The sequence below is a fragment of the Diceros bicornis genome, chromosome 6, assembly GCF_020826845.1.
Source record: "Diceros bicornis minor isolate mBicDic1 chromosome 6, mDicBic1.mat.cur, whole genome shotgun sequence".
Taxonomy (NCBI): domain Eukaryota; kingdom Metazoa; phylum Chordata; class Mammalia; order Perissodactyla; family Rhinocerotidae; genus Diceros; species Diceros bicornis.
The window spans coordinates 12,754,833-12,770,596 of NC_080745.1; the positions used below are offsets into that span (position 1 = coordinate 12,754,833).

Sequence of the window (15,764 nt, forward strand, 5' to 3'; positions counted from 1 at the left end):
TGTCCTCAACAAAAGGGACAGTGCCTTTAATACAGAACACTCCTTTCAAGGATGTTTCCGGTTTTAATCAACGTACCATAATTATGAACTTTTCTCTGATTCAACTCACGCCAATGTCCAACAGCAGTCCTTGTGGGCCAATTTTTCCCCTGGTATTTTGCTTTTAATTTTCATTCATCTTTTAGCAAAATTGAGCACCTCAAAGTATTTTAATTGAAGAAGAATACCTAGTGTTACATTGCTTCTGAGGCCTTAAATATTCAAAATATCTTTCTGGCATCTTTGTATACGAGCACTGTCTTTGCTGTTAGTGCCTCTGAGTCAGTTCTGCCTCCCAGCAACCCTGTGTACAACAGAGCAGAGCCCTGCCTGTCTTTTTTGCACCATCCTCTCACCCTCCAGCGCTGTGTCAGACAGTGTTCTACTGCTATTCATAGGGTTTTCATGGCCAGTTTTTTTGAAAGTGAGTGGCCAGGCCCTTCTTCCTAGTCTGTCTTAGTCTGGAAGCTCCACTGAAACCTGCCCACCATGGGTGACCCTGTTGGTGTTTGAAATCTTGGTGGCATAGCTTTCAGCATCACAGCCACACAGAGCAATGTGTTAGCTGGGCATAGAATCCACAGACTGTGACCTTTTGTCTCAGAAACCTCCAGCCTTGGCTCCCTTGTCTCTGGCTTTAATGTCACATGGGAAAAGTCTTCTGCTAATAAGACATGGTTCCTTTTTTGATAATACTAACCTTGCTATTATTTTTTTTTTTTGGTCTGTCTGAATACACGTAAGATTCATTATTGTTGATATTTGAAAATATCTGCAGGATAGATTTAGGAGCAGATTTAGTAAGTCTCTCTGATCATTTTGTTTCCATCCAATCTCTAGAATTAATTTTGTTGTTGTTTTATTTTATTTTGTTTTGGACTTTCCTTATGGAGGTGCTCGGTCAACCTCAACTGTGCCTCTCTGCCTCGCTCCTCCTCTCCCCTTCTCCCTTCTGTCTTCTCTTCCTTTTCTCCTTTCTTCCTTTCCTAAGAATCAAGTCCTGACTCATTGCTGACAGCCACCAGAGTTGCATTGACCCACAGACTTACAATCCAAGTAACAGAGCAGCTTCCCTTTTTCTTCTAGGGGATTCGGCGTTCCTTTCGTATTGCAGCAGTGAGAAAACCCATTAATTCTGAAGCGAATGTATGCAAATACATTTAATGTAGGAAATAGGAAAATCAGTTATTGCTTCCTTTATAAATAATACAGGCTTAAGTTTTAAAGATATTACTTTTGCTAAAATGCATTAGACAGCTGTGAAAAAAATAACATTTTTCTTTGTGGTAATATCTTTAACCAGATTTGTAGCACTAACAATATTTCCTATGTATATATTATTTTTATTTAATACAGGTAATCTTTTTATTACCAAATCATATTGTTTCTCAGGAGATTACCATCAGCATTCATAAAAGCTGCAAAAGGAAAACAGGCCAAGGAGGAGACATCCATCTCCCGCGGATGGAAGGCTCGGCTGCAGATTAAATACGCAAAGCTCTTAATACGTTTCAATGAACGACTCGTTAGGTGCAGATTTATTTAGAAACACTCTCCCTCCATTTTATTTCCATTTCCATTTGGATTTGATGGTGGATGTCATCCCCTAATTTCAACCAAGAGCAAAGTGACCTTGGAGAAAAGCCACATCTTTAAGCTGCGCCTGTACTGTGTTTGGCGGCACCCTCAGGGATAACTGGGTCTCTTGGTGCCCCTCTCCCTGTGTAGAGAATGACCCATGGATCTCCCTGGATCCTCAAGTCTGACTTGGAAAATTGACCAGCCCGCCGGGGTGCCCAAGTGTGGCCAGCCTCAGGCGTGTGGCAGGTTCTCCCTTCTCAGAAAGAGCCGAGTCCCCTTGGCCCCTACACAGTAGATCTTTTGCCCAGACCCAGAGATCCCCCAGTCAACCGTCACGAGAGCAAAGCATACCCTTTGGAGATGCATCCACGAGTGGGACCCCAGTTCCGCCATTCGTTGCCTTGGGAAAATCAGTAAACTTTGTGGAGCCTCAGTTTTCTGGTCTGCAAAATGGAAGTACCCATTGCTTCCTAATGCACCTGCTGCGAGGACTAAGAGAGAGCGTCTATGTATGTATGAAGTGCTAACCTAGAGTAGACCTGCCAAGAGAAGTTTCTTGTCCTTCTTAACCCTTCCTCCACTGTGCAGCTGCCCTAAGCTTCCTCAGTAAACGCAGATGGGAAACCTCAGCCCTCTGAAAAGTGAAGGGTGTTGATGGGGCAGAGGAGGGCACTGACACTCTGGGTCCTACCCCTTCGTTCTTGAGGCCACATTTGTACTCTCTAGAAGTTGGCAGAAGAAAGGCAAGTTCTGGTCAAACAAAGGCCCAGCCTTGATAGGGACAAGTGAAATATCAGATCCCAGGAAGGAGAGCACCCCTTGGGTGTCCCTAAACTTAAGTCAACCCAAATCCCAGTTTCAGAAACTCTTTCTGGAAGCCCCTCTGCCCTCAGCATCTTCATTCCTCCAACTGGGACCTCTCTGCCTCCTCCTGACCCCCAAGACTACCTGATAAATAAGGATAGCATCAACTGAAGAGATTGACAATTCAGAGAGGAACAGACAATCCAAGGAAAGAGTTTGCCTTAAGTCTAACCTGGTCCAATCCCAGCTACCAAGCTTGAGACTTCATCAAGCCACCTGTGGACATGGGCCTTGCAACCAAGGCTGGCCCTGGTGGGCGCTGTAGACATCTTGTCTTCATGTACCAGCCTCCCATCCCTTGAAGGCTGGTGTGCCTCCAGCTCTCCATCCTCAGGCCCATTCTCTCTTGTCAAGGCTGCTGTGTTAGATGTCACCAGGGCCCTGACCTAATCTGCTTTCCTCCACCTCTGTTCCTGGCTGAGGCCTTGCCCTCTGCTCAGAACACTCTGCATCTTCTCTGCCACCAAGCTTGCTGACACACCAGAGGTCAACTTCTCCAGGAAATGTCCCCTGACCTCCGTGTATAGCATCTGATCCACTCTTTGTCCTCTGGTTGGTTCTTTGTATCCTGTCTTTGTACCTGATTCAGAGCTGGCCCTCGGCAAATGTGGGGAATGGCCAGACAAATGAATGGTTTTCCTGTCTCTTATCTGACCCCAGATTTCCAAAACAAGGAAACATGGATCTCTTTATTATAGTGGATCTGTGGAACCTCCCAGTGCAAGTTTCCAGAGAATGGTTGAGGGAACAGATGCACAAAGAAACCTTCTCACACATGCATGGCCTGACGAATGGACATGTGTGTGGGAGTGAGTGAGAAGTTCTAATGTCAGAACCATGCCTCAGTTACAGCAGACGAACGGGGGCCACACAAGCAGTGCCTGCACAGCCTGAGTTCTCACCACATGCTTCTGAGCATGTTGGCCCCTTTTCCTCACAGGGTGGGAGCTTCGATGTGGCAGATAGAATGTTCCACAGCATGAAGAATGCATGGGAGTCAGCCTCCAGAGAGAACATGAGTGACGTCAGGGAGCTAACCCCGGAGTTCTTCTACCTGCCTGAGTTCCTAACCAACTGCAACGCGGTGGAGTTCGGTGAGTGGAGGCCTGGGCGAGGCTAGCTGGGCCAGGCAGTGCAGGGCTGTTTCCTGCAGCAACTCAGTGCGGACTGTAGCAGTATCTTTGCTGAGCAACTGAACAAACAGGCCCCTCACCGGACCAGTGTGGTTGGTGTGAGGCCTCCACTGGGTGGCAACAGCCAATGAAAAGGTGGGAGCTGAGGAAGGATGCTGGGCCCCAGGCTGCCAGGACAGCTCGGAGCCAGGGTCCCACCCATAACCCTTCTTCTGAGGGTCCCCAGGCTGCAGTCTGCAGTGAGGCAGCGGCCAGGGAGCAGGAGCCCTTGCTAATAGCCAGGTCTGGCACTGTCCTGCTGCATACCTTTGGCAAACACTTGCCCTTCTCTGGCCCCATTTTCCTTCATGTCCCATGAATGGGTTAACCCGGACTCCATGAGTGGGACCTAGAGATGCTGTGTCTCCCAGGACAGACTGCTGGGTGGTGTCCGTGGGCAATTTCGTGGACACCCTTGTTGGCTCCTCCTCTTTCCTGTGCTTCAGGCTCCACCCCAGGATGAGCCGTGTTGTCTTATCTACTGCTTTACAGGAAGAACAAAAATTTCAGGAGGCCCCAGTGGGCAGGTCCCCTGGTGACTGTGTGTGTACCTCGGGAGCCTCCACTGCAAATGTCAGGGCAACTCGTGTGGTCAGAGCCTGGGGCAGCGCATGGGCATCTCTCCACCCAGAGGCAGGGGCAGGGAATCGTCTGCTCTGTGGAGGACACTCATGAGGCATCACCAGTGTACACCTGGTGCCCCAGAGCTCCCCTTCCTCAGGCCCCTTCTTCCTCCAAACAGCACTAAGGGGCATGCACCTTGAGCCAGGCCAGGTAAGGGCCCAGGGGAGATGATGAGGAGGTCCAGCCTCTGCCCCAGGCACTCCCCTCTTGTGCAGTGGTTCACAGCCAGAATGCCTGCGGAGCATTTAAAACAAGCCCAGGCCCAGGCCCAGCGAGTCTGATTCCGTGGAACCGGGTGGCCTCGGCTGTGTTCAGGTTCTCAGATGCCTCACGTGCACCAGGGATGAGAACTCGACGAGCACACAGGGCAGTTCCCACAAGGCGTGGCGTGGCCCGTGAAGGGAGGGAGGCAGGGACCAGAAGCCAAGAAGACGGGTGGCCAGCTTGAGGGAGGGGTGAGGGGAGGGCTGGACAGGGAGTCCCATCTCTGCCTCAGACATGAAAGTGGGGCTCGACAGAAGGGGAGAGGCTCAGCTGCAGAAATGGTGCACGTGCCGAGGACCAGGTGCCCTCAAGGAAGTCAGGACAGCAAGAGTTATTAAGCACCTACTGTATGCAGGTGCTTTTGTAGGCACTGAAGATTTAGTTGAGTCTCCTGGGACAGATTTCCCTGAAGGGGTTCATATTCGGTGCGGGGATGGAGGAGGAGACAGAAAATATAGAAAAATAAAGAAGTGAAACAGTGTTGGACGCTGAGAAGCCCTGTGGGGAAAGTAGGTGGGAAAATGGTTCGAGAGTGACCCAGAGGACCTGTGCTGTTCTGGTCCCCAGGAAGGACTTGCCTGAGAAAGTGACAGGGGTGCTGAGACTGAACAATGAGAAAGGCCATGCCAGCCCAGCCCAGTGGGCCAGAGAGAGGAGAGGAAGTGTTTATGCCAGCTGTACCATCAGGGCTCTGGGCGCTGTGAGCAAGACCATAGCTAATGTGTATTGAGCAACCCCAGATGCCTGGAATTATTCTAAGCACATTACGTGTATTTTCTCTTTTAATCCTTCTACCAGCCTGGAAAGGTAAGAGTGAGGGAAGTGAGCCTGAAAGAGGGTAAGCAGCGTGGTCAAGGCTGTGCAGTTAGTGGGGAGGAAAGAGACTCGGGCTTGAATCCAGGCTCCTCTTCTTCGTGTCTGCAGAAGCTCCCTCTTAAAACCTTGCTATCCTCGCTTTAAAACTGGGGAGAAAATGCATAACTTATAGAGTTGAATGAAGAGTCAATAAGACAGTGTTTGCCAGGCACCCAGCATAGTGCCCTGGCAGAGAGTTAGTGCTCAAAATATGATAGCTTTTATTGTTCTTGTTATGATCTCCTTCTTGTTTTAGCACTGGGTATGAAGCACTCCGGTGAAAAGGCATAGAGTAGTGGGGAGGAAGATGTACCAACAGTGCCGACACTACGATCATTTTATACGACTTGTGAGCCAAGCACAGACGCTGCCTGGGAAGCAAGCAGGGCCCCGTGGAGAGGTCGAAGGCTTAGATCCCAAGTAGGAATTTTCCAGGCAGATGAGGGTGGGGGTCACTCCAGCCAGAGGAGGCAGGACGCAGCTCACAGCCTGATCTGCACGGGATCGGCAGTCCTGGGTAGCACGGTGTTTACACCCCCTGGTTCCTAGCCCAATTTGGGCTCCTATTTACCCAAAGCCCTGCTGTTTCTCATCCCATTCAGGCTGCATGCAGGATGGGACAGTGCTGGGGGACGTGCAACTCCCTCCCTGGGCTGATGGGGACCCTCGGAAATTCATCAGCCTACACAGACAGGTGAGTCGAGCAGGGTCACCCCAGGGTCCCTGGTATCCTGAAGGAGGACCTCAGCATCCCCTTAGTCTCTGTGGGGGCTTTCTGTCCAAGTAGGGGGCTAGTGACAAGCACTTCTGAGGCTCTTACGTCTGGAGACTCCAGAGAAGGGGCTGGGCTCTGTGCCCCAGGTTGGCAGGAAAAGGCTCGTGTTCTGGGCTCTTTCAAGAGCCCCATTAGGCTTTGCTCTTATGACAGTTTGTTGTGGGAATCACTGGGGGAAGCAAATTCAGGTTCTTGTTGAATGGGGGCAAGTCAATGTCCTTAGCCAACGCTGCAGGCGGGGCCACTCCCTGGGCCATACTGCCCAGTATAGCTCAGAGAAGGGCTCCCACTGGCCAAAGGATATACCAGGACTGGGGAGGACTTGGCTTATTACCCAGAAAGGCTGATGTGGGTAGAGGCCAGAGGCCATTTGGGGATACATATCCTGGATCAAATACCTGGGTTAGCATAAACACATGAAAATATGTTCAACATCATTAGTCATCAGGAAAACATAAATTAAAACCACAGTGAGAAGCTACCACACACTTACAAGAATGGATAAAATTTAAAATTCTGATAAAACCAAGAGTAAGCAAAGATGTGGAGCAACCAGAATTCATCATACATTGCTAATGGAAAAAGCAAAATGGTACGGCCACTTTGGAAAAAACTTGGTAGTTTCTCATAAAGTTGAAGATACATTTGCCGTACCATACAGCAATTCCACTTATAGGTATTTACTCAAGAGAAATGAAAAATGTATACATAAATATTCATCAGTTTTATTCATATGAGTCAAAAACTGAAAACAACCCAAATGTCCATCAACTGGTAATGGATAAACAAATGATACATCCACACAGTGGAATATTGCTTAGCAATAAAAAGGAACAGATTATTGATACATGGAGCAACATGGATGAATCTGAAAAGCATTATCCTAAACAAAAGAAGCCCAAACCCAAAGCTACATATTATGAGATTCTATTTATGTGACATTCTAGAAAAAGTAAAACTATAGGTACAGAAGACAAATCAGTGATTAGTAAGGTCTGGAGTAGGGGAAGATGGAAAAGGAATACAGGAGAAATTTTCAAGTTGATATAAATGTCCTATATCTTGGTTATGGTGGTGGTTCCATGACTGCATGCATTTGTCAGAACGTATTGAACTATATATTTAAAAAGGATGAATTTAATTAGATGTAAATTATACCTAAAAAGAAAAAAAAAATCTAGGACAGGCCTGATGAGTAACAACAAAGCTGTGCCTTTTCCTCTGTCCTTCTCCCTGGGCAAGGAGAAAATTCTTCCCTGGCTTATCCTCACCTCTGGAAATTCAATAACAGCAGTCATGCCTCCCATAGTCCACTGGTCTTGAGTACTTGAGCCAGAGATGGACTTGACTTTCACGTGGCAGCAGCCCTTTCTCTAGGTGTTCTCAGAAAAGTTCTTGGCCTGAGGTAAATGAGCAGGCTCCTTCTACAGTTGAGCTGACTGCAGTTGCTGATGGTCTAGTGGGGAGGAAGATTGATCAAATAACCACACAAATAACAGGGAAACTGGTAACTGGGAAAAGTGCTACAAAAGAGAGAAGTGCAGTGCCATGAGATGGAGGTTAGAGATGTGACCCAGGGAAACTGGGTGGTGCTGATAACAGTGGGAGAACACTTTTGTGTGTGTGTGTGAGGAAGATCAGCCCTGAGATAACATCTGATGCCAATCCTCCTCTTTTTTTGCTGAGGAAGATTGGCCCTGGGCTAACATGTGTGCCTATCCTCCTCTACTTTATATGGGATGCCACCACAGCATGGCTTGACAAGCGGTGCATCGGTGCATGCCCGGGATCTGAACCTGTGAACCCTCGGGCCACCAAAGCGGAGCGCATACACTTAACCACTGCGCCACCGGGCCGGCCCCAGGAGAGCTCTTTTGATGGAGTGCAGGTTAGATTGGAGTGGATTAGGATGTTAATTATTGACATCAGTGAAAATGTCAGAGTAGGAACCTCTGAAAATCCTCTACTTCATAAAAGCAATAAGAATAATGGCAAAAATTGTCGTAACAAAATGTAAGAACTCTGGAAATTAACCAAAGGCTTAGAACAATCAGGAGAATGTTCCTTCAAGAAAAATGACTGAATCCTGGTAAGAATAGCAAGATTTGTAGAGTTTGAACTTGCACTATTCCTATTTCTCCTCTCTAGCTCCACAGTAGCCTTGAAAACCAACAGCTCACAATCACAGTGAAAAACAACAGCCTGGCAGTCAATGAGGCAGCCAACTGGGGTTGGAGTTCCTTGAAAGCCCCATACCCAGAGAACTGTCATTATTTGACCGGCCTAGTGGTTCTCTGAAAGACCCCACCAGCAAGCCTGTCTTTATTTAACATTACTCAGAGTCTGCCCAGTGCAAACAGCCTTTTCTTCAGTGGCATTTGTCAAAAACAATCAGAGACAACTGTTTAATACTGTGGCTGCAGAGGCAGTGGATAATAATTGGGCAAACAATAGGCTAACAAAAAAGATTAAAAAGAAAAACTGGGGAATGAGATATGTATGAGACGTCTTGAAAAACTTCAAAATATCCCTGGGAAGCTAGAAGGACACACATCTGTAGGGCTGTTTTCATGCACAAGGCTGTGCTCATGCTCAAGATATACCTACACAGGCCCTTAGCCCTGCCCTACTTCTGGCTTACACTGAAGCTCTGTGCAAGCAGAATGTGAAGGTAGAAGCAGAGTTTTGAACTGCCTGGCTGAACATTGAAACCATGCCCCAACATGCACATAGACTCCTTTTGCAAAGACTGGGAGATTTACTGGTTCCAGGCATTTAAAGAAATCTTCATCCAATCGTTAGCTGACCATTAAGCTAACAGAGCAGAGACTTCAGTGGCCACATATGACAAAAAACACAGACTTTACAGAACTAGTTCAGGAAAGTCACTAAACAAACAGAAACAACAAAAACAAACCTGGGGAGAGGGAAGAGTCTGATTTCCGAATTGCCACATCATATTATTTAAAATGTCCAGTTTTCCACAAAAATCATGAGGCATGCAAAGAAAAATAAGTATGGCACATAACAACGGAACAAAAGCAGTCAATAGAAACTATGCCTGAGGAAGCCCAAACTTTGGACTTACTAGACCAAGACTTTATTTAAATCAGCAATTGTAAATATGTTCAAAGAACTAAATAAAACTATATCTGGGGCTGGCCTGGTGGCTTAGTGGTTAAGTTTGCACGTTCTACTTTGGCGGCCCAGGATTCGCAGGTTCGGATCCTGGGCGTGGACCTACGCACTGCTCATCAAGCTGTGCTGAGGTGGCGTCCCACATAGAGCAACTAGAAGGATATATAACTATGACATACAGCTATCTACTGGGGCTCTGGGGAGAAAAAAGAAACAAAGGAGGAGGATTGGCAACAGATGTTAGCTCAGGGCCAATCTTCCTCACTGAAAAAAAAATGTGACTGAAGACAAAAAAGTGTCGATAGATTGCAAAGAAGTAAAGGGGCAAGGGGACTGGAAGTTCTCGTAAGGTGGAAGAATAGTCTTAGGAAGTAGTTAAACGACGAGCAAAGTGAAGATGTGGCTTTCATCAACTGGGATGTTTGATGCGTGATTTTGAAGATAGAGGACTTATGAATACTGACATGGGTTAAGGTGTGTCTCTGAGAGTGAGTGACTTTAGGTGGAGTGGAGGCAGAAGTCATTGGAGAAGTGGAGCTTAAGGAACTGAGAGATGAGAGATTGAAATCAGTGAGGATGATGGCTGATCTTGGAGAAGAAAGGAACACATGACCAGGAGTCACCGTCTTTGATAGATGAGGAGAATAGAAGAGAAGTTGGTAGATGACAGCAGTGAGGATGGGGGGTGGTAAACTTACATCTCATGAACCACAGAGGAACAGATTTTTGTTCTTTTAACAAGACGGTAGAGGAACAGTGGTCTCGAGGTGACAATAAGGATTGAAGAGGGCACCAATCCCATCTGCTGGCCCCAAGACACATGGGGTGTAATTCAGCAGGTAGCCACCACTGGAGGCTCAGGGGAGAACCAGGCTTCATCTAAGGAAAGGAGGTGGAAGAGATGCTCAGAAAGAGCTTGAGGATATGGGAAATGTGCTGGTTATGAAGTGGTAGGAAAAAAGGCCCAGAGGAAGGGTCAGATATCCTGACCTGTGATCTTTCCTTGAGTGTGTGACCATTCTGCTATGTGGTCACCAATGAGTGCTTTAATGCAAACATCTACAGAAAGCTCTTCGGTGTGCTCCAGGCTAAATGGTAGGCTTGGGAGAGCTATGCCTTTCATCACGCCTCCTATGGCATTACCCCAGTGTGGCTTCCTAAAAGTCACTGTGGCCATATGCCTCAGAAAACTGACCTGGCATAGGTGACCTGACCTCCCCAGGCCCAGGTCTAGGGCTGCATGTCCTCCCAGAGGAGCAATAACGGCAGCCCAGACAATTCCAAACGAATGTCTTTGGGTCCTGGGGACCCAGCTTTGGAGTTGGGCTCTGCTCAGCAGAAATGGGTGCCATCTCTCAAGTGAACCGGGGTGTTGAAACACTGGCCCACATTTCCTCTTGCTCATGTGTGGCAACTCTTAAGAAATATTGCCAATCTGGGTGCCCTAATCTCAGCCAGCGCTATCCATCTGGGCTGTATCCACAGAAGGTCAAGCATGCTTGGGCTCCTATGCTAAATTTTTTTTTGTTTCCTCTTAGATGTCACCTTCAGTTAGAGGCAGATGTTGCTGGCTTCCAGTGGGAGCTGTATTCCTGAGTAGGGTGAGGTTTAGGTCCTGTTTAGAGGCTGTAAACTGAGAGCAAGTCTCCATGGCTGAGTCTGGAACATCTTCTGTGCTCCCACCCAGGGATGGCAAGCTTGCACATGGACAGAACGTTCCTCAAGGTCATCATACGCTTGCCCCTTAGGTGCGTGGGAAGTGCTCTTGTCTGCTGCATGCCCTGGGCTGGACAGAGGTGTCCCAATCTGGGAAGCTCACATCCCCGGGACTGAGTGCACCTCAAAGGCAGATTCTATCCTTTCCCTTCCAGGGATGATTCAGAAAGGGCTCCACAACCAGCTGTCAATAATTTCCAGGTACTTGAGTGAAATGAGATCTGCTCAGTGAGGATGGATGTCCCCTGTGGGGTTCTGAGACCTGAAAGTTGGGAGTTGGGAGGGTAGGTTTAAAAAAACACACAGGGGGCCAGCCCTGTGGCCTAGTGGTTAAGATCAGCATGCTCTGCTTCGGCGGCCCAGGTTTGGTTCTTGGGTGGGGTGGGGGAGACCTATGCCACTCATTGGTGGCCATGCTGTGGTGGCGACCCACATACAAAACAGAGGAAGATTGGCACAGATGTTAGCTCAGGGCAGATCTTCCTCAGCAAAACAAACAAACAAACAAACAAACAAACAAACAAACCACACAGGATCCTGTGCCTGAAGTGGGGTAATTATACCTGCCAGCAAAAGGTGGTGTTAATGGGCAGAGACGACACACATAAAACCCCAACCATGGTGCCTGGCACCCAGTAGGTGCTCAATGTAGCACTACATGGAGCTCGCCTTGTACCAGGCATGGGCACAAACTAACCCTCACATAAACCCGCAAAGAAGGTGCAATTATTGTCCCCATTTTACAGATGAAGAAACTGAGGAATAGAGATGGTAAGGAATATAAGTGGCAGCTCTGGAGTCCAGTCTGCTCCCGAGCATGTTCTCCTAACTGCTACCCTAGTCTCAGCCTCCTGACTTCTGTCGTCAGAATCAGCTCTCCCGCCTCGTATGTCAGATCTCAGCAGGAGCCCAAGACTTTATTTTCAGTTTGCTCTCTTCCATTTAGATATCACTCCCAGACCTGAATGGCATAGATATTCTGAACCTCATGGTTATTTTATGGAGTGCCTGAGCTGGGGTGGTGGGAACAGTCGGATCTGCTTTGCCACTAGCTGGAGGCAGGAATTGGGTGGTCCTTGGGTGGCCTGCACGTCTGCCCACTTAGTGCTCGTCGAGCGCGGGGAGGCATTACTCCTCTTTCCCGTGCAGCCAGCATCCTGATGCACGTGCCCCCTCCTGATCTGTGCAGAGAGCACAGGAGTCCATGAAAGGGCTGCATTTTTCATGCTCTTTGGGTTTTGGTTCCAGGCTTTGGAAAGTGATTTTGTCAGTGCCAACCTTCACCACTGGATAGACCTCATTTTTGGGTACAAGCAGCAGGGGTCAGCCGCAGTCGATGCTGTTAATACCTTCCACCCCTACTTCTACGGTGACAAAATGGACCTCAGCAGCATCAGTGACCCCCTGATCAGGAACACCATCCTGGGGTTCGTCAGCAACTTTGGACAGGTGCCCAAACAGGTACGGCACGCCATGTCCTTTGTCTTGCTTTCTCAAAAGAGTGTGTGCAGCGTAAGCTTGGGAGAGAGAGAGAGGGAGGACATTTTCTCCTGCGACAGGAGCAAGAGAGAGGACTGGAGAGGCAAAAGGGTCTCCAGTCCTCTTCCTACGGCTTCCATATCAGGACTTAACCCTCAGTTACCACTGATGTTGATGAAGGTGACGACACTGTTAATGATCATGGTGAAGGCTACATTCATCTGTGACGTATGTGATAGACACTATGTGAAATCCACAGGATTTACTGCTTTATGTCTGTATCTACCCTGCATGGTGGTTATGAAGATCCAATGAGTTAAGACATCAAGTGCTTGAAAGTGCCTGAAATATGATTAGCATTCAACAAATGTTAGTTATTAGTGTGATGACCTCATTGAATCCTCGCATAAGCTCTGTGTATAGGAATTATTGTTTTACAGATCAGGAGCCTAAGGCTCAGAGAGGCTAGAAAAATAACTTGCCTACCATTGCATCATTAGCAGGTGACAGGGTAGAGCTCCAGCCCCACCTGGCTGCTCCCAGGCCTCCTCCGTATTTCTACCAGCATGAGAGCTTTGAAGTTCTGCCCCCTGGGCCCCTGGTGAAATTGCAGGGGGCTCACGTGGGCCTTTTGCTCTGCTGGCTCCATCCCCCTTCAGGACAGTCATGTAGCAATGCGACACTGTGGGATCATGTTGACATCCTGAGGAATGGTGTGCAAGAGAGCCAGGCACTTATATAACTGATCCCAGCCCTGCTAATCCCCAAACTTCAGTTCAGTGTAGAGAAATTTTCTTCCCAAACACAGCCAGCAGGGTTCAGAAGCATGGCTCTGCTGGCTGGGGTCCCAGCCTGGGCAGTCAGGAGTCAAGCTGGGAAATGAGCGCATAAACCCAGCCAATTCCAGGACCGTCCTGGGCAACAGCCTTCTCCACATGTAACCATGAGGCTGGGAGGGGCTCATCTCACAGTCAGTGCAAATCTAATAACATCTTTTCTGCCTGGCCTTACATGACATGCTGGGGTTCGCTCAGCTCCCGGGTGAGGGGAATGTGGAAGGGCCTGAGGGGAACTTGGAGAATGGGTGGCGCATCCAAATGTGGGTTTGGCCAGGGAGGGCTTGCTAGAAAGGAGAGGATTTCAGGAAAGAAGCTTGCGTAGCCTTATGGTTTCATTTCTTTAATATAAGAAATACAGTAATACAGACAAAGCAATTAAGTAACTCAAGGTAGTAGCCCCCACCATCCAACTGTGTCCTGTGTTATAGACTCACAGTCCTTGTCCACAAGCAAAAATATTGTCACATGAGTGTGATAATGGAGTGCACACAGTTTTAGATTCTGATTTTACTTAATGATGTATCACATGAGCTTTTAAAAAATATTTCTAAATGATCTTCAGAATTAGAAATCTTCAAGTGGTCCCAGCCTAAAGGTAAGATGAAAATGCTTCAGGACTGTGCACTGTTCCATGAAGGGGCTGTGCCTGCTCAGGCTGTTACAGGGACCTAGCCTGTGGAGGCTTCAGTCATTCCACTGTGCAAGGAAGAAAGTTATTTAATGGTCACTTAAAAATCATCGTTCTGATTTCTGTTTGTATTGACCACCCACCAGGCTGTACTAGATTGTCCAGCATCTGATGGAAGGCTGTAACTGAGCCAAGGCTGCTCTGAGACTCCCCCGGCTGCCCGCCGAGCCCCGCCTCTGCCCGTGTGCCCAGCGGAGCCCAGCTCCCCTCCATCGTGGCACCCAGGGGATGATTCCTTTTAGGAGCAGAGGAATGTGCCTCATGGCTGGAGAAAACAGCCCAGCCAGCATAAGCCTGTCAGGGAGGGGAGGGTGGAGAGCTGGAGCTGGCCTCGGCTGCACTCTCTGGCCCAGCAGCAAGGATTCTGCCAGGCAGCACGGCCTTGCTCTTCATGCTTTGAATGGTTATGCAAAAAGTTTGGCATTAGGGACAGTTTGGCAGTAGAGATCTAAGAAAAATGAAAATAAGAAAAACCACTAATGGAGTTTGCCTGTGCTCTTTGCAATATTCGAATGGATGCTATTAAAGAATTCTGTGTGGATGGCCAGATGGATGTGCCTGCAGAGAGTTTGGAAGGGAAAGGAAAAAAATATGAGAACTAGCTCAAGCACATGAAGAGAGAGATGTGATCTAGAGAGGGAAGAGGGCCATTCTGACCCCATGATATGATAGGCAGCTCAGCTGGGGACCAGGGGCTCCTTGGTGAAGTCATGCTCTTCCCAAGCAGCTTGAAGAAGAAGACAGATTTGGCAGCCAGGAGGGCTACCTCTGCCAGCCCCACACTGTGACCTTGAGAAGGTAGCTGCCCCTCTCCGAGCCCCAGGCCCCTCATCTGCAACACCCTAGTGTTGAATCAGATGGTTCTGTTTATGCTTACTTTGGTCAGGAGCTAGCCTGGCCCAGGCAGCACCCAGAGCGGAGGTGCAGCTGTGACTTGCAGGGCACAGCTTCTCTGACCATCTTCCCTACTGACCTGTGCAGTGTGCATCTGTCCCCTTGCCTCTCCAGCTCTTTACGAAACCGCACCCGGCCAGGACTGCCGGAGGGAAGCCTTCACCTGGGAAGGATGTCTCCACACCTGTGAGCCTGCCTGGCCACTCGCAGCCCTTTTTCTACAGCCTGCAGTCGCTGAAGCCCTCCCAGGTCACAGTCAAAGGTGACTACCTGGCCCTGCTTTGTTTGGTGCCCTGTCCCAGAGTCGTCCCTTCAGTCACTGGCGTTCCTCGGGAGGTTCAGGGGCACAGACCTGGGCAGGGTCTGGGGGTCTGACTTGGGATGGCTGTGTCTCCAGTCACAGCAGGAATCTGGGGAGGCCTCTGCTCTGGAAGTGTCCAGGACCTCCTCTGTTAGACCCTGACTTCTGAAGGCCCGCCTGTCCTTCTGTCTGTCTGTCAGAGACACACACTCCTCTGTCTCTCTTCCATGTACACACACACACACACACACACACACACGCATACCTCTTGCTCTCTTTCATGCACACACACGACCCTCCCCGCCTCCAGAGTCGAGTGGGGAAGTCCCAGGTTTCCCGAGGGAGGGTTGCAACCTCCTCTCCTCGGCACCTGCAGACACTGTTGCTCCTAAGCTCCCAGACAGCCACTAGCCACGAGCATGTGCCCTGGGGCAGATGGCTTGGAAGTGTGTCCCTGCCCTGCGGCTCCTTAGAGAAGCCGTGCGCACGCGCGTGTGCGTGTGCGTGTGTGTGTGTGTGTGTGTGTGTGAGGTCT

The 15,764-nt window shown here is 48.8% G+C and overlaps 1 protein-coding gene across 1 annotated transcript in view; it reads left to right on the forward strand.

The window, feature by feature from the left end:
• Nucleotides 1-15,764, forward strand: part of WDFY4 (WDFY family member 4) — a 277,648-nt gene that overhangs the window by 246,635 nt on the left and 15,249 nt on the right. Inside the window, exons 51-54 of the mRNA XM_058542855.1 lie at nt 3,425-3,578; nt 6,002-6,093; nt 12,277-12,489; nt 15,043-15,190. Of these exons, the coding sequence (XP_058398838.1) occupies nt 3,425-3,578; nt 6,002-6,093; nt 12,277-12,489; nt 15,043-15,190 (607 nt within the window). The remainder of the gene's footprint in view (nt 1-3,424; nt 3,579-6,001; nt 6,094-12,276; nt 12,490-15,042; nt 15,191-15,764) is intronic.